The 18,836-nt window shown below is 46.4% G+C and overlaps 1 protein-coding gene across 2 annotated transcripts in view; it reads right to left on the bottom strand.

Moving 5' to 3' along the window:
* Nucleotides 1–18,836, bottom strand: part of PRDM10 (PR/SET domain 10) — a 110,759-nt gene that overhangs the window by 40,148 nt on the left and 51,775 nt on the right. For both annotated transcript variants that reach the window (XM_029075121.2, XM_029075122.2), the window contains exons 5-10: nucleotides 14,970–15,177; nucleotides 12,822–13,063; nucleotides 8,846–9,049; nucleotides 4,842–4,914; nucleotides 3,335–3,452; nucleotides 1,938–2,067 (exon numbers count right to left, since the gene is read on the bottom strand). In XM_029075121.2, coding sequence (XP_028930954.1) covers nucleotides 1,938–2,067; nucleotides 3,335–3,452; nucleotides 4,842–4,914; nucleotides 8,846–9,049; nucleotides 12,822–13,063; nucleotides 14,970–15,177 — 975 coding nt within the window. The remainder of the gene's footprint in view (nucleotides 1–1,937; nucleotides 2,068–3,334; nucleotides 3,453–4,841; nucleotides 4,915–8,845; nucleotides 9,050–12,821; nucleotides 13,064–14,969; nucleotides 15,178–18,836) is intronic.

The raw sequence follows: 18,836 nt of genomic DNA, 5'->3' as shown, positions 1-18,836 counted from the left end.
CTCGGCTTCTTTTTCACTCGGCATTCATAATAATAATAATAGTATTTTTTAAGTGCTTACTATGGGCCAAGCTGTTCTAAGATCTGGGGTAGATAAAGTAAAAGTGGACCAGATGCAGTCCCTGTCCCACATGAGGCTCATCACCTAAGGGGAAGGGAACCAGAATTGAATTTGCATTTTACAGATGAGGAAACTGAGACACAGAGAAGTGATGTGGGTTGCCCCAGGTCTCCCAGCAGGCAAGTGGGGAAGCTGGGATTCAAACCCTGATCTCCCGACTCCCAGTCCAATGCTTTGTCCACTAGGGAGCCCTGCTTCTCACCAAGGCATGCTGCTCCTGCTTATAAATGAAGATGGTCCTGGTAGCTTAGACAGTACAATCCTACGCAGAGACCCTTGGCTAGATCACTATTTCCCAAGAAGCAGGATGGTGCCCAGCCCTGCCCCAATCTTAATCCACCCCGCAAGGACTTCCCAACTCTATGATCTGTATCTTCTTGGCTATTGGGACTCCAGGGTCTATGCCCAGACCAGCCTCCCTTGTCCTGCCCAACCCAGCAGGGGCTAAGCCTGTCTGAGCCACCTGGCATTCAGTCATGGATTAGTGGCCTGGAGCAGCGAGGAACCCAAAGATTGGCCCCTCCGGGTACATCCAGTTCTCCTAAAACCTGGGGCTTGTTTGCGTTCTCCGGAATCCCACGTTAAGGAAAAACGTGTGGGCTAGGCCACACACAATCTTTTCTACCAACACCGTGATATGCTGTCATGTGTTCTCTGAAGAAATGATCCCAAGTTCTCCAACATCATGCGATCCAAAATATGTAGTGAAAACACTTGCTCTGGCAGAACTGAGTGGACTTTTTCGCTTGCTTATTTTTCCAGGACTTCTTTTTTATTGCTGTATTTTAACCTAATTCATTTTCACTGTGGTTCACATTGCAGTGTTACTGTTTTATGTGTCGGTCCTTTCATTCAATCAATGGTATTTACTGGGTGCTTCTTTATGCAGAGCACTGTACTAAGCACTTGGGAGAATAAGGTGCAACAGAACTAATAAGCTCGTTCCTGCCCATAACGAGCTTACTTCTTCTAAGCCAAGAACTCTGTCAATTCATTTCTTAATTCTCAGTGCCTAGCACATTTTTATTTCTATACACAACAGAACAGGACTTGGCTGAAGTGTAGTCTTCCAAGTGCTTAATACAATGCTCTGAACACAGTGATTGCTCCGTAAATACAACTGATGAATTTAAGGACTTAGTAAATGTTAAAAACAATAATAATGATGATCTAGTCAATTAACAACACGTATCTCTGTTTTCCTTTCTCCAATTATATTTTATTTTCAAGATCACAGGAACAATATACTTTGATTATTTTTATATCTGCCTCACCCCCTTAGAATGTAATAAGCTCTTTGTGGACAGGGAATGTTTCTCTTGCTTGTTTATTTCCCAAGCAACTGGTATAGTGTATTGCATCAAGGGATGCTCAATAAATATAACTACTATTACTACATGAACAGGAAATGTTGTGGGATAAGTAGCTAAGCTTTTAACAACACACAAGCTTGAATATGGACTAGTACTAGTAGAAACGGCACTAGTATTTTTGTGGTGACCATTCAGTGGCATTATTGAACATTTACTATGTGCAGAGCACTGTACTAAGCACTTGGGAGAGTGCAATACTACAGAGTTAGTGGACACGCTCCCTGCCCACAAAAAGCTCACAGTCTAGAGGGCTACTTTGCCAACTGGGTGCCAAGCATACCAATCAATCAATCGATCAATCAATCATATTCATCGAGTGTGTGTACTAAGTGCTCGAGAAAGAACGAAGCAAAGAAGCGATGCTTTTTGTACGGAAGCACTCTTCTCTCCTGTTCTCCCGAATAAAACACCAGCATCCCTCTTCCATCCTCCCCAGTGAAATACCTGCATCCCTTCTTCACATTTCTCCCCATTCTCACTGGTCACTTCTACGTGCATGAATTTGGGGGGACGTCCGGGCCGCCTTCCCGGCCCAAATCTCCTCTTACCTCGCCCCCTGCCTCTGCCTCTGGCTCTGTGGATGAAAGAGGGCTCTAGGTTAAACAGATGCACATTGTTTCCACCCAGCCCTCCAACACCACTATTCCCTGCCAGGCTCTGGCAATCTTCCCATCGATGCATCACATTCCCCCTCCTCGCTACCGCCCTCCCACTAAGAGTATTATTCCTCCTGCTTCTCAGCTGTAATGGGCAGGATTGAGGGAGGGGGGGAAGGGGAGAAGAGGTGGGAGGAGATGCTGTAATCTCTCTACAATTCTCATTTTTCTCAACTTTAGCCTCCCCACCCCATCCTACCATGACTACCGGAAGTTGCAAAGGTAAATGAGATAGGCTTTTGGATAGCACTTTGAATTCTTTAGAAGAAAAGGTGCTCTAGAAACCCTAGATATTCTCAGTGTCTTCATTTTAGGATATTGAGAATCCAGAAGGCTCCGACACAACCCAGAAACATGCAAAAAACCAGAAAGAACATGGTGGTCTTGTCCTTCCAGGCCTGACACTGGCCAGTGATTCCTGGAGAAATCAAGTTCTTCCTCGCTGTTTCCCCTTCCTCTGCACCTATAGCTTGCCTCAAATCAAAGTGACCCTTAAGGATTCCCCAGAGATCTCAAACTGAAAGCCCCCTATAGGCAGAAAGTGTCTTTCTCTTCCCTTGTCTACAGTTCCTGTCACGAGGATTCCCAGTGAATATTACGTAAACCCTATTTCCGGGATTTTCTCACTACCCATCTTTGACTAAGAGACCTGAAAAGAGGAAATGGAAGTGAACTTCGGGGCCCCGTCGATGGGAACTCCAGAGAAACCCTCTTCTTTCCTCATTCAGGTCGGGTCTGGGGTGCAATGGCAAGGCACTGGCCATAAATGGGTTTTGTTTGTAAAAATTCTCAGCCTACTCTTCCTTTTCACCCCGTGCTCCAGTGGATACACGCCTGGAAGGGATGGGGCAGAGATAGTGGCACTGTGTGGAGGAATGGCATTCATCCAGGTTTTCATTCCCAAAGTCTTCGCTCCTAAACCGAGGTTCGTCCCTCATTTATAATGTGAGACTCCATCTACAAAAGCTACCCCATGCATGGTGCTATCCATTCAAGCCTATCTGTCCTTGAAAGATACCATCCTGCTCACGGGCCTCCAGACCCAGAGCCTCCAAAGAATAAAAGAAATAAATAAGGTCCCCTAGCTCTGAGCTCTGAACTACCCTGGCAGAGAGGGCAAAAGCAACGCAATCAGCTGACAGGAGAGGACTTTGTTTCCTCCACCTGCAAATGCTGGGTAAACACCTGCTAAAGAAGTCCAGCTTCTCGTCATGAGAGTTGAGGTGCTGCTGCAGCTGTTCAGAGCTTATGAATCGACGGTTGCATTCGTAACATGGCCAGTTCTTCTCTTGTTCTCGGAGAACTGCATTGACGGGAGAGGGTGCGTTAATGGCAATCACCCTGAGGCACCGAGTAAGCCCTTAAACCCGAGCCCGTTCTACTCTCCGTCCGTCCCCTCGATCCACTTATTTTTTTGGATGGTATTTGTTAAGTGCTTACTACGTGCCAGGCACCGTTCTAAGCACTGGGATAGATACAAGGTAATCAGGTTGGACGCAGTCCATGAGCCTCATGGGGCTCACGGTCTTAATCCCCATTTTACAGATGAGGTCACTGAGACCCAGAGAGGTGAAGTGACTTGCCCGAGGTCACACACCAGACAAGTGGTGGAGCCGGGATTAGAACCCAGGTCCTTCTGACTCCCAGACCCATGGTCTATCCACTAGACCATGTTGCTTTCACTTGCAGCCTCCTGCTTTGGTGTTTAATCCCAGGTTGGACCGGAGAGTGAGATCTCTCTGGATGACCGGAGTGATCAGTTGGAGGACTGCAGGGGCGTTCCTAGGCTTTCTTATCCATTCCTGCTGACAAAAATGGTTGTGGAATTTGGCACCTACTTACTATATTCCAAGCACCATACTAAGCACCAGGTTAGGGATAGGATAATCGGATAGGACACAACCCCATCCCACAGGGGCTCTCAGTCTAAGTAGGGGGGAAAAGGGGATTAAGACCATGAGCCCTATTGAGGGACAGGGATTGTGGACAATGTGATCAACTTGTGTCTACCCCAGTGTTTAGAACAGCGCTTGTCACATAGAAGTATCTAACAAATACCATGAAAAAACCATCAGGTAAAATTCCCATTTTAAAGAGGAAGAATCTGAGGCACACAGAAGTGAAGTGACCTGATCAAGGCCACAGAGCAGGCAAATGGCAGAGCCAGGATTCAAACCCAGGCCCTTTGACTTCCAGGCCCGGGGCTCTTTCCACTTGGCCACGCTGCTTTCCACTACAGCTACTTGATGGAACAAACATCATCAGAGTAGGAGACAAGGCCAGTGCATTAACAAATGTGCCCACAGAGCCTCAGGACTTAGAATTAATGATCATAGGCTTTAGGGGAGCCCCGTGAGGAAGGGTTGATAAATCAAAGCCTGGCTCGCTGCCCCCCAAACCTGATCAAATCCAAATCTATTGGGTTTGGAATTCCAACGACCCACTGCGGAATTTTTATTAAATCCTATGTGATCTTCAGAAATCCGAGTACGAAATTACAAGTAGCCCCAGAAATTTGATGCCGGCTTTAACTACAGTCAGGCAGCTCTAGATAACCCCGCCAATACATCTTTCTGAATGATTGGCTAAGGATTTAAAAAAAAAAAAATCGATGAAATTCCACTGTAATTTTCCAAAAAGATCCGAGACTAAACCCTAGCGATCATGCAGAAAGGGCAAAAAACCAAACCACCTTTCCTTTCTTCCTCAGAGATGTCGTGGATCTTCTGATTCACAAACTCGGCATAAGAGGCAGCATACCACACCTGCGGGAACACGAGGACAACGGGCATCTCAAAATGTTCCTTCATCCCGTCACTGCGACTGCCCCAAACCGAAGGGCAGGGGCAGGGTGTTGATGGCTCTGCTCCCCTTATCATATGAGTCCCTGGCAGTGCCCCGGCATCAAGCGATTCTTCCTGCTCCCTTTGGGAGTCCTGCCAGTCTCAGAGGGGCAGCAGGTGCCCGGCAAGCTTTGACCTTCAGCTTTGAAGTGAACCCCCAGTCCCCCTTATCTGTGGAAGGGACCCCAACTTCCACCCTCGACCAGAAAGGGGCGCTGTGGAGCCGATTTCAGACGGCCTTGGCACTCTGCTTTGTTTATCGTTGGCAAAGTCTCCAGATGCCATTTATTTACTTTTTCCCCCTGCATCAGCAATCCCGGTCAAGGGGCGCTCCCGGCGTCCTCCGGGAATAAATTCTCCCGTACAGTCCAATGAACGAGCAGCGGTCTCTTACGGAATGCTTTCGCTGGAAATCCCAAACAGGATCACGTTATGCCCCCGGTCAGAAATTAGGATCGGTTTCAATTCCTCAAATGCTTGTTCTGAGGAAGTCAAATTCCAACACACCCTAGGGGAATACTAAGCACTCCTTAATGTATCAGAATGCAAATTTGCAGATAAAGCCTCAGTCAGTCAATCCTATTTATTGAGTGCTTACTGTGTGCAGAGCACTGTTCTAAATGCTTGGGCGAGTACAATATAACAATAAACAGATGCATTTCCTGCCATAACAAGTTTAGAGTCTAGAGGGGAAGACAGACATTAATACAAAGGGCTTCTCTCTCTGGATGGATGTGGAAATCATAAACGTTTGGCCTGGGCAGTTTAAGCTTGTTTAGGGAGGGGAAAGTGTCTACCACCTCTGTTAAGTCGTAATTTCCCGAGTGCTTAGTACAGTGATTTGCACATAGTAGGTGCTCAATAAAATGACTCATTGATTAACTGATTCCAGAGACCCATTTCAGAGGGGCAGGAGAAACTGTTTCCTGTAATTTCTATGGCAAAAGAGGTCCGCAGCGCAGGCCTTTACACTGGGACCGGAATTTTGGGGGAGAAATCAGTTTGACCGTGAGAACACACTGCGCTTCCTGAAAGAGAGAAGGATTCCCAGAAAAGGTCTTTGTTTGGGAATCCCTAAAATTCCCACCTATGCACTCTTTTCTGAAAGCTTAGTCCAGTGCTCGGCACACAGTTAGTGCTTAATAAATAATATAGAGGCTACCACCGCTACCATTCATTCATTCAATCGTATTTATCGAGTGCTTACTGTGTGCAGAGCACTCTACGCTATCATGCGTTCCTGAGGTTCAGTGGCTTGAGGTGGTGACCGGATATGGAATATAAATCTTCAGAGGGGGCAGGGCAGCAGGCAATCACTCAATCAATGATATTTATTGAGCATTTACTGGGTGCAGAGCACTGCAGTAAGCGCTTGGGAGAGTATAGGGAGGGTAAGGAAGTCCCAGTGGTCCAGAAATTCCATGGGACCCTGGGTCTGGGATGGGGCCTTCTGGACTTTGACTCCTGCTTTTCCAGCTCCAACTCACAAATCCTCAAAGGAAGAAATGAACAGATTCAGGTCCTTTCTGTTGCCACCTCCACTGGGTTCACAGATCTTCCGTGACCTCTAGGGCTTTTCCCTAATGATCGTTCCAGAATGAAAGGAATTGTTTCCTGGCCCTGAAAGTCCCTCTCTCATCTACCTCCCGGCTCCACCACTTGTCTGCTATGTGAACTTGGAAAGTCATTTCACTTCTCTGTGTCTCCGTTAGCCCGTCTAGAAAATGGGGAACGAGGCTGTAAGCCCCACACGGGACAGGGACTGTGTCCAACCCGATTTGCTTGTATCCACCCCAGCGCTTAGTACAGTGCCTGGCATGTAGTAAGTGCTTAACAAATACCACAATTATCATTATTAGTATTATCTTCTTTTACTCCCGCTTCACTTCCTGCCTGAGGAAGCCCAGGTCTCTGCAGGAATCTCTTGACAAGCTCCATGATTTGGAATACCATGGCCTCTTCTGGGTTTGCTGCACTGTATCAATCAAATTTATTGAGCACTTACTGGGTGCAGGGCATTATACGATAGCTTTCTGTGGATTCTCTTCCATGCCACACCGGAGCCATAAAATCTGTCGTCGTTTCCAATTCTAAGGATGCTGCTTCCTGACTCCCTCTAGACTGTAAGCTCGCTGTGGGCAGGGAATGTGCCCTACCAACTATGAACTCTCCCAAGCAGAGTACAGTGCTCTGCACACAGTAAGCATTCAGTAAATACCATTGAATAACTGATTGATTGAATTCCCGTTCCTCCTTAATCTAACATGGAGCTGGGGGATTCGCTACTTCCTTTCCTCAAGTATCTATACAAAGGGGTGTCCTAGATAATACGTACATATCCATAATTTAGTTTAATGACGGTCTCCCTTTCTAGACTGTAAGCTCTTTGTGGGCAGGAAATGTGTCTACCAACTCTGTGTATGCTCCCACCTGCTTTAGTAATAATAATGATCATAATAACAATAATTATAGTGGCTTGTGTTAAGCGATTATTATGTGCCAAGCACTCTACTAAGCACTGGGGCAGATATAAGATAATCAGGCCCCTCATGGGGCTCACAGTCTAAATAGAAGAGAGAACAGATACTGAATCCCCATTTTGCAGGTGAGGGAACTGAAGCACAGAGAAGTGAAGTGACTTGCTCAAGGTCACATAGCAGACAGGTGGCGGACCAGGGATTAGAACCCAGGTCCTCTGACTGCCAGGTCCAGGCCCCTTCCAGGAGGTCATGCTGCTTCTCTGTGTTCTGCACACAGTAAGCGCTCAATAAATATGACTGAATGATTGAACACCACTGATTGCAGAAACAGAACAGACTTTGATGCAGAGAGAGAGGGACTCAGTTCAGTCCCCACTGACACATGAAAAGATGGAATTCATTGCAGCTAAACCAGGAGAAGTAACCTAGGTCCTATTTGTGGGCCAGTTTAAAAAATCTGGGCTTTCTCAAGGTGAGAGCAGAGATTAACAAATTTGTCAAATTAAAAAGGCAGAAGTAGCGTGGCCTGGTGGATAGAGCCTGGCCCTGGGAGTCAGAAGAACCTGGGTTCTAAACCCAGCTCCACCATTTGTGGGATGTGTGACCTTGGGCAAATCACTTCACTGCTCTATGCTCAATTACCTCATCTGTAAAATGGGGATTAAGACTATGTGCTCTATGTGGGTCACGGACTGTGTCCAACCCCCCAGGGCTTAGTACAGTGCCTGGCACATAGTAAGTGCTCAAAAATACCATAAAAAAAGGCAAAACAGTTTAATAGATGTGTTTATCCCCTCTAGACAGTAAACTCTTTAAGGGCAGGGAATGTGTCCACCAACTCTGCTGTACTGTCTTCTAATCACTTAATATAGTGTTCTGCACACAATAAGCACTCAGTAAATACCTCTGATTGACTGCCTGCCCTCGATATATCATTAATGACTTCTGTTCATACTAAATATCTATTTTTTTAGGATTTATTTTTTGGTGTCATCATATTGTCTCCCTAGTCCATTGAACTGGTACATTTTTAAATTGCATTTGGTCCAGGGTAATGTTGATTTTACCTAGTAAATGTGTGAATGTATCTAATTTCTTGGGATCGGTGGCCAGCTCCTGACTCCTGCCCCTCTTCTACTTGCCAGGCCACACTCCTCTTCTCTCCCAGCCCCAACCACCTTCAAAAAAATCTTCTATGTCAACTGAGAGATGATGGTTTCCTATTTTCTAAATTTATGTGGCTATCATTTCCTGGAGAGAAGTAGAAGGTCAGGGTTTTAATAAGGAGACCACCCAGGCGAAAAAGCTTTGTCAAATGAAACTTGACATCATTTCTACTTGGGAAAGGGCATCTCTGACGCTAAATACCGTACCTTGAGTTCTTGTTTGGGCTCTACGTTTTTTATCGTTGTGAAGTAAACGTGGTGACCATATTGGTAAGCCACCAGATTCTGCTCCAAGTGATTCTGGGCCGGACGTACAAACATCATCCAGTTACAAAGTGCTTCATCGGAGAGCTCAAACCAAAGGTCTTCATGTTGACTCCTGTCTTTCCTTTCACCCTTCTCAAGGGCCACCTGAGGCAAAATAGAAGTGGGGGTGGGGGGTGATGTGAGGAGAAAGAGGGAAAAGACCAAAGAAATCAGAGAAAGTGTTCACTCTTACGCCTTCATTCCATAAAACACAGAACCTTAGTCTTTGGATGGGAGCAACTGCAATTCTTTTAAAGATCATGTCTTCAGTATAAGGTAGGGTCTTACTACTAGAGGCTTGAAGTAGAACTCCAGAAAGTAGGAGGCTGGGGGAGCATGAGGATACGTGACTGACGGGAGAGGGCCAATACCCCCAGAATCAGTCCGTAGCTTTACTCCCTCTCCCCAGCCTGAGATTATATACCCTCGGGATATGAGGCTCTTGCCTGGGAGACGGCCTCGGCCTCCCTCTTCCTCTTCCTCCTTCTTCTCCCCTTCTCTGCCAGCCCAGGAAGCTCAGCCCCACACTTATCCAGTGTGAGATGGTGTTTGAGAGTCCCAGGTCAAATCCCGGCTCTGTTCCTGGTCTGCTGGAGGACTTTGGGTTTGTCGCTTAAACTCTCTGTGCCTCAAATGCCTCATCTGAAAAACAGGAATTTAAATACCTGTTCTCCCTCTTATTTTTTTATGGTATTTGTGCTTTCTATGTGTCAAGCACTATTTTAAGCACAGGGGTAGGTACAAATTAATTAGATCGGACATAGTCCCTGTCCCGCATGGGACTCCCAGTCTTAGTAGGAGGGAGAACAGGTATTTAATCTTACTACAGTTGAGGAAATGGAGACTCAGAGCAGTTAAGAGACTTGCTCAAAGTCACACAGCAAGCCATTGGCAGAACTGGGATGAGAACCCAGGTCCTCTGACTCCCAGGCCTGGGCTCTTTTCACTAGGCCATGCTGCTTCTCTGACCACACTGCTTCGCTTAGACTGTGAGTTCCATGTGGGGATAGAAGATGGTGTCTGACATGATTATCCTGTAGCTACCTCAGAACTTAGCATAGTGCTTGGTACATAGTAAGTACTTAACAAATACCACTATTATTATTATTATTATCATCACCATCATCATCACTTTCATCACCTATCAAATAAGGATAGGATACTTGTGCTCCTAGCCTTGAAAATCCTGAGATTATAAATCCTGGGAGGGACAGAGACTGTCTCTCATTTGACTTCTGTGCATCCAGTCCAGCATTTAGCACACAGTAAGAACTTAACAATCAAGTGTAGCAAAGTTGGAAACATTTTAAAAGGAGGAAACAAGGAGCCAAGAACCTAGCAAAATAAACCTCATATTTTAGGCAGCATCCAATGGGCCATGGGGTGACAACACCCAAAGAGTTTTATGGAGCATCTCCATTACCCTGACATTTGAAAGCATTTCTACAACTTTCTCGGCTCATCTGTTGGTTTTGTGTTTGTTCTTGAGGCGTATGTCGCTACAGAAGATTTAAGCTCCCGTTCATTCTTAGCTTGAACAGGCATTCCAAAGCCCCTTAGGGCCGTTTGTAGTGAGGAATGGAGAGCTAATGCATTGGTCTTTACCTAGCCATATCCTCTCGAGATTGGCGTCTGATGGACATTTGTCATTGTAAATGCACAACTCAAGATGAATGTGTGTCTCACCAAAGTCGCCCCATTAAGCTCCAAGCTCAGGGAAGGTAAGGGAACATGGATTTTGCTTCTCTTGTACCCCCTCCCAATCAATCAATCAATCACAAGGATTTATTGAGGGCTGACGATGTGCAGAGCACTGTATTAAATGCTTGGGAAAGAATAATACAACAGAGAAGGTAGGCACAATACCTGCCCACAATACCTGCCGTTTTTCTTTAACGGCATTTGTGAAGCGCTTTCTAGGTACCAGGAACTGTACTAAGTTCTGGGGTAGATACAAGCTAATCAGGTTGGATCTAGTCCCTGTCCCATGTGGGGTTCACAGACTGGATCACCATTTCACAGATGAGGTTTCTGTGGCTCAGAGATGAAGTGACTTGTCCAAAGTCACACAGCAGGCAAGTGGCAGAGCTGGGATTAGAACCCAGGTTCTTATGGCTCCCAGGCCCGTGCTCTAGCCACTAGGCCATGCTGCTTCTCTTACAGACTAGTAGGGGAGCACCCCTCTGCTCACAATACAAATGCTCCGCAGCTGGGCAATAAATACCATCGATTGATCGACTGATCAACCTTATCCTCAGGTGGCTATTTCTGGTCCTGAATGGAAAGAGCCCAGACTTGGGAGTCAGAGATCACGGGTTCAAAACCTGGTTCTGCCACTTGGCAGTTGTGTGACTGTGGGAAAGTCACGTCACTTCTCTGTGCCTCAGTTACCTCATCTGTAAAATGGGGATTAAGACTGTGAGCCTCACGTGGGACATCCTGATTACCCTGTATCTACCCCAGTGCTTAGAACAGTGCTCTGCACATAGTGCTTAACAAATACCAACATTATTATTATTATTAATTCCTGAAGGAATGACAGCAGTGGGGGAAAGAGAAGAGAGGAACAAGGGGCCAGCCCACAAAATAATAATAATGATAATTGTGGTATTTGTTAATGGCTTACTATGTGCCATGCATTGTACTAAGCACTGGGGTTAGATCTAAGGTAATTGGGTTGGCCACAGTCTCCATCCCCATTTTTAAGAGGAGGTAACTGAGTCACAGAGAAGTTAAGTGACTTGCCCAAGATCATACAGCAGACCAGTGGTAGAGTCGGAATTAGAAGCCAGGTCCTTCTGACTCCCAGACCCTTGCTCTACCCACTAGGCCACACCAAACTCAAGGCCTCAACTCTCTCCTGGGCCCAGAGCCGGGATCCAAGAGTCAGAACCGGGCTGACACCAGGGAACCAAAACTGAACTCCAGAACTCCAGGTAGGTGGGGACCAGATCCACGTAGCCACATTGAACTTCAGCCAGGAAGTAGCTCCGGGCATATCATCCCCATTACGTAAAGGGTTTCCTTGAACAAGAGATGTCTCGTTCCGATTATGAACCGTGTATTTCTTTGGACTGTAGTAGCTGGGGCTTTCACTCTACTACTTGGAAGCTTTGCAGTTGGGATGGGATTCTCTCCCCAGAGGCGAATTGGTGCCGTTCACCAACAAGTTCAAACATCAACCCGAATGCCAGGTTGAATCATTCTCTCCCTGAAAGAAGCTCAGGCTCAAGAAGCGGAGTTAGATGGTAGGGCTCGTTGATCTCGTGCCCAAGTTAGAGAAAACAAAAAAGAATATTTGAAGCCCAGCACGCCAACCTGGGACATTCTCGGATGATTCTTTAGAGTGCCCCCTTGGAAAGCAGACGTCTAACTCCGCTTCCTTTAGGAGGACAAGAGGATTTTCCCCCTCCAATCATTCATTCAGTCGTATTTATTGAGTGCTTACTGTGTGCAGAGCACTGTAGTAAGTGCTTCAGAGTGCACAATACAACAACAGACACATTCCCTCTAGACTGTGAGCTCGTTGTGGGCGGGAATGTGTCTGTTGTTATACTGTACTCTCCCAAGTGCTTACAGTACAGTGCTTTGCACACAGTAAGTGTTCAATAAAACTGGATGAATGAACATTCCCTTCCTACAAACAAATTTACAGTCTAGATGGGGGAACAGGAAAAGTTTCTCCAACTTCGGAAAATAGATTTGCGCAGTCACAAAAGGAATATCTTGCCGAAACCTGACAAATGCTCTAAAGACAATAAACAACTGAAGACAGAAGTTTCGAAACTCGGAACAATAGGCGCAAGAATCTCTATGAACTAGCTTTCCCCAGGCCCTGAGAGGGAAGCAACCTGTTTTCACCGTGCCCACCGCTTACCTTGAGGTGGATATAGCAATCCTTCAATTCAGCCTGCCGAACTAGGGGCCCCTCCACGGGCCCAAACTGGGTGCGCTTGGGAATGCGTCGTTTGGAGAACACTCCGCCCAGGAACCGATCTATGTAGAGCACCAGCGGGAGGCTGGCCCGGGCCCTGGTGAGGACTGGGCGGTTGGGAATGGGATGCAGAGGGCCATGCTTTGGGCACACGGAGGGGTGGGCGTTATTGCACTCTTCGCACCCTGAGAGAGAGAGAGAGAGAGAGAGAGAGAGAGAGATGGAAAGGCAAGGAGGGTCAGGCATTCCTCGCCCCGAGATCCAGCGCTGACCTCCTCCCGGAGTTGGGGGGTGTTGGCGGGGGTGCGTGTCGAGGCCTGGACCAGAAGACACCATAAATCCAGAAGACGCAAACCAATTCATTGTTCCGATCTTACTTCCCATTTCACAGGGAGGATTGAAAGATTTTTCCCACACACTACCCATAAAAGCCTGCACTCTCCCTTAGGGATCAGGCAGGACTGGTTCCCCTCTGCTGAAGGTAAGATGAAGGCCATACCAAACCTAATTTTCATGCCGGAGCATAATTAGGCTGGTGGCCAGCAAATATGGAAATCGATGTACAAGTATATCTGGAAAGCAAAAAGCAACGTCGAGAAGGAAGAATTCATTAGGCTGAATGTCACAAGACCCTAATGGTGAGATCGTTTATTCAAACTCCTCGAGAGAGAGAAGATGGAAACAGCTAAAGCTGAGCCGTGACAGAGCATTGCATGTCTTCCTCTCAGAAAATAATAGCCAGGAGAGTAGCAGCGTAAGCCGCAGCAGGGACAGACAAGCTGGAGCCCCGATGGGAGCAGTGAGAGACAAAACAGGCAAGAACCAGCAAAGTAGTGTGGTCTAGTCGAAAGAGCACAGGCACAGGAGTCAGAAGGCTCAGGGTTCTAATCTCAGCTCTTCCACTTGTCTGCCATGTGACCTTAGGCAAGTCACTTCACTGCTCTGTGCCTCCATTTCTTCATCTGTAAAATGGGGGTTAAATCCTCCTCCCTTCTATTTAAACTGTGAGCTCCAAGTGGGACAGAGACTGTGTCCAGCCTGAGTATCTTACATTAATAACAACTGTGGTATTTGTTAAGCTACCCCAGTGCATGGCACATAGTAAGCTCTTAACAAATACCACAAAAAAAACCCAAAAAACAATTTACTGCAGCACAAAAGGTGGGCTTCAACAGTCTTCCCCAATAAAAACTCTGCAAAGAGCTGATTTCCTGCAGGCTACACAGTCCTTGTGGATTGGGATATATATGTTATATTGTACTTTCCCAAATGCTTAGTACAGTGCTCAGCACACAGGAAACTCTCTCAATAAATACCACTGACTGATTGATCAAGCAAAAAAATGGACAGATCTGATGTCCATCTCCTCCTGAGCATCTTTTGGGAGAGATATGAATGGCAGGTCCAGTTGCCAAAAAATAGACAAGAGATGAAATCCACAAACTACATTACCAAAGGCGGTTGACTGAATTAGGAGTTCTATAACAAAGAGCCTTTCCCTCTGCACTTGGTTGGTTATTATGTCTGAATTTCAGATTCATGTAAAAATAAATATGTTGGATGGGGGAAAGATGGCGGTCAAGGCCATATATGAGCAAAGCTGTTCATAATCTTGAGTACTTGAACACGGATAATCGCAGGACGATTAAACAGGGAAATCTGCAATCTACTCTTCAGCTTTTGTTTATAGTTTTTTTTGAAGGGAGGGTTTTTTGGGTTTTTGGAGGGGGTTTGTATTTGTTAAATGCTTACTATGTGCCAGGCACTGTACTAAAAGCTGAGGTTAGATACAAGATAATCAGGTTGGGCACAGTCCCTTTCCCACGTGAGGCTCAGTCTTAATCCCCATTTTACAGATGAGGTAACAGGCACCGAGAAGTGAAGTGTTTTGACCAAGGTCACCCAGCAGACAAGTGGTGGAGCCGGGATCAGACCCAGGTCCTCAGGCTTCGGGGCCCGTGCTCTCCCCGCTAGGCCATACTGTTTCTGATAAGACAAAAGTAAGCGCCCTCAGCATCCCTGTTTGAAACCAAACAAATGGAGAAGGGCAAATCTTCTCAGAGGGCAAGAATCCATTCCTCGGTCACTTACACAAATCGTGGGGATCAAAGGGTCGAGGTGGATCTGGTTCCCATTCATCCATATCCGTGTCTTCCCCCTCTTCCTCATCATCGTCGTCGTCATCATCTTCCTCTTTTGCCTCCAGCCTACCCATGGGGTTCTGCAAAGGCGCTAGCGGATCAGAACCATCCTCTCCCTCCATAGGAGGTAAAATCTGATTGTGCACTGGTAAGGATGCCTGTACAAAGAAATTCGGATGCTGAAGTTAGAAATCGCTCTCACAGGTGATCGGCACATCAATCAGTCGATCTGTGGCAATTATTGAGTGTTTTCTATATGCGGAGCGCTGTACTAAGCACTTGGGAACTTACCAAGCGTTACAATGGGGTTGGTAAACACAGTCCCTGCCCACAGCGTGCTTACAGTCTAGATGGTAGTGGTACTTTGTGCAAGCAGTTTGTACAGTGCCACTTATGCCCTCTTGTCTTTGCCAGCTGCATTCCCGCTGGGTCAAAGAGCACGTAGCCAATAAGTAGGCAAGCAGGGTACGGCGCATTATAAACTGCATTCCCAGTGCATATCTGGTCTTCGTCTACCATAGCTAGCTGCGGAAAGGACCAGATCTAGAATATAGGTTTCTTTGATACCCAAAGCTGGGCTCTTTCCGCTGAACAAATGACAGGGTTTGAAGGGCCATCAATCAGTGGTATTTATTGAGCGCCTAAAGTGTGCAGAGCACTGTATTAAGAGCTTGGGAAAGCACGACACAACAGAGTTGGTAGACATATTCCCTACCCACAGGGAGTTTGTAGTCTAGAAGGGGGAGAAAGACAGAGTGAATTATGGATACATATGTAAGTGCTGTGGGGCTGAAGGTGGAGTGAATATCAAGTGCTTAAAGGGGACAGGTCTAAGTGCAACGGCGAAGGAGAAGGGAGAAACTGCAGATTCTTTGGAGAGTGAAGGAAAACCCCTCTCACTACTCTCACTTCAATCACTTTTTTTTTCTTTAATGGTATTTGTTAACGCTACTATGTGGCAGGCACTGTACTAAGCACTGGGATAGATACAAGCTAATCAGATTGGACAGAGTCCCTAGCCCACATGCGGTTCGGAGTATTAATGCCCTTTTTATAGATGAGGTAACTGAGGCACAGAGAAGTGAAGTGACTGGACCAAGGTCAAACAGCAGAAAAGTGGCAGAGTCGGGATTAGAACCGATGTCCTTCTGATTCCCAGGCACGTGCTCTATCCACTAGGCCACGCTGCTTCTCCTGACCCAAGCACTTGGATAATCACCCCCATTCCCTCCTGAAGCACTCATGGATATGCCGTTAAACTCAATCCCTTCCCCCTACCTGTAATTTACTTTAGAATTCTTCTCTGGGCTAAACTGTAAACTCCTTGAAGGCAGGGATAGGGTCTAATTACACTTGCTATCCACCCTACGCTAATCCTGACACTTGGCCATTTCCCCTACCTGTAATTTATTTTAATATCTGCCTCCCAGCCTAGATTGTAAATTCTCTGAGGAAAGTGACTTGCTTGCTGTGGGACCTTGGACAAGTCACTTCACTTCTCTGTACCTCAGTTCTTTTCTCTGTATCATGGAGATTCAATACCTGTTCTCCTTCCTACTGAGTCTGTAAGCCCTTTTTGGTAGAGGCTGTGTCCAACCTGATTATCTTGTTATCAACCCCAGCTCTTACTACAATGCTTGGCACCTAGGAAAATTCTTAACAAATACCAAAGTAATTGTTGTTATTGTGATTAATAAAGAAAATTCTAGTCACATTTGCCTTCAGCTTCAATAACAGAACAGGTCCCTCCAAGAAACAGAAAGATTGGGTCAGCCAGTATAAATGCAGTGCAAAGGTTTTTGACTAGATTTTTCTTTCCTTCATCCTAACACACTTGCTTGCTTCTGGCACAGCTAACAACTTTGCTTTCTGAGCCACCTAAATTTCATGCAGGATTTCGTGCTGAAATGTTCACACATATTAAGCAATCCAGGGTAAGTGTATATGTGTCTTTCTGCCTCATTAATTCTTCATCTCTTTGCAGAGCCCAACTGTGAAAAACCACACATAGCAATTGGGAGTTATTATGCATATTATTCGATGGAAATGGTGACTTGTGATACATCTTTCTCTATAGCTCTAATAATAATAATACTGATAATGGCATTTCTTATGCCCTTACTATGTTCCAAGCACTGTGCTAAGCACTGGGGTAGATCTAGGTAATCAGGTTCGATGACATGAGATTCACAGTCTAGGGGGTGGGGGAGACCCAGATACTTTACCCCTATTTCACAGATTTTTTTCCTTTTTTTATGGTATATATTAAGGGCTTACTAGGTACCAAGCGCTGTACTAAGTGCTGGGGTAGATATGAGATGAGCAGGTCAGACACAGTCCCTGTCCCGCATGGAGCTCACAGTCTAAATAGGAAGGAGTAGGACTTAATGAGAAGCAGCATAGCTTAGTGGCAAGAGCACGGGCTTGGGAGTCAGGGGAGGTGGATTCTAATCCGGGCCCCGCCACTTGTTTGCTGTGTGACCTTGGGCAAGAAACCTAAATTCTCTGTGCCTCATTTACCTCATCTGTAAAGTGGAGCTTAAGAGTGTGAGCCCCACGTGGGCAGGGACTTTGTCCATCCTATTTACCTTATATCTACCCCAGGGCTTAGAACAGCACTTAACATGCAGTAAGCACTTAAATACCATAATAATTATTATTATCCCCATTTAACAGATGAGAAACTGAAGCACAGAGAAGTGAAGTGCTTTGCCCAAGGTCACACAGCAGACAAATGATGAAGCTGGGATTAGAACCCAGGTCTCTGATTCCCAGGCTCTGCCTTTTTCCACTAGGCCGTTCTTCTTCAGATGGAGAAGCAGCACAGACGAGGAAACAGGGTCAGAGAAGTTAAATAACTCCCCCGAGGTCACACAGCAGGCAAGTGGCAGGGCTGGATCTAGAACTCTGGTCTCCTGACATCCAGTCGTGCACTCTTCCCTCGAAGTCACGCTGCTCCTTCTCTTACTGGGAAGGCTGTTACATAGGCTATTGCCAGGCACTTCTGAGAAAGCCGATGTTTTAGAATATCACCGTGCTTCGACCGAGGCCAAGTCAAAGGAGTGTTTGGCCAAGTCAGCCTCGCTGAACCTTGTTGCTAAGGAATAACTTGAGCCTCCACCGGGGGACATTCTGGGAGCTGAGGGGAAGCAACAGAGGGAGAAGCCTTCCAGCTCCCGGGCAGCATGCACACATGCTCTGGCTGTCCTGGGAAGGCTTTTTTTTTTTTTTTTTAAGTGGTATTTGTTAAATGCTTGCTTACTATGTGCTGGGCACTATATTGAGCACTCTGGGGTATATGCAAGCTAATCAGGTAGGACAGAGTCCATGTCCCATGAGGGGCTCGCAGTCTTAATCCCCATTTGCCAGGTGAGGCAATTGAGGCGCAGAGAAGTGAAGTGACTTGCCCAAGGTCACTCAGCAGACAAGTGGCAGAGCCAGGATTAGAATCCAAGTCCTCTGACTCCCAGGCCCGGGGTCTTTCCACTAGGCCAAGCTTCTCTGAAGGCCATCCTGCTTTTGACAGGGTCAAAAGTGCTTGCCTGCACTCCGTTGGAATAACCAGTGATTCTCCACTATGCCCGGGGACAATTTTAATGGGCAAGCAGGCGGCAGGCAGGGTGAGTCAGTAGGTGCTATTACACATTTGGTGTGCGCATGTGCAGAGATACACATACACACACACACACACACTCACAAACACACACTCACAAACCCCTGCCAAAATACTGAAAAATGAATCCTTCTCACAAGTCAGGTGTCATGCCAAAGTAATTTAGAGCCTTTTTCTCAAAGAGGGTGTTTTCTCTTCTTTGGA

Source organism: Ornithorhynchus anatinus, chromosome 11, assembly GCF_004115215.2.
Source record: "Ornithorhynchus anatinus isolate Pmale09 chromosome 11, mOrnAna1.pri.v4, whole genome shotgun sequence".
In the NCBI taxonomy this organism is placed as follows: domain Eukaryota; kingdom Metazoa; phylum Chordata; class Mammalia; order Monotremata; family Ornithorhynchidae; genus Ornithorhynchus; species Ornithorhynchus anatinus.
This window is presented reverse-complemented; position numbering and strand designations above follow the sequence as displayed.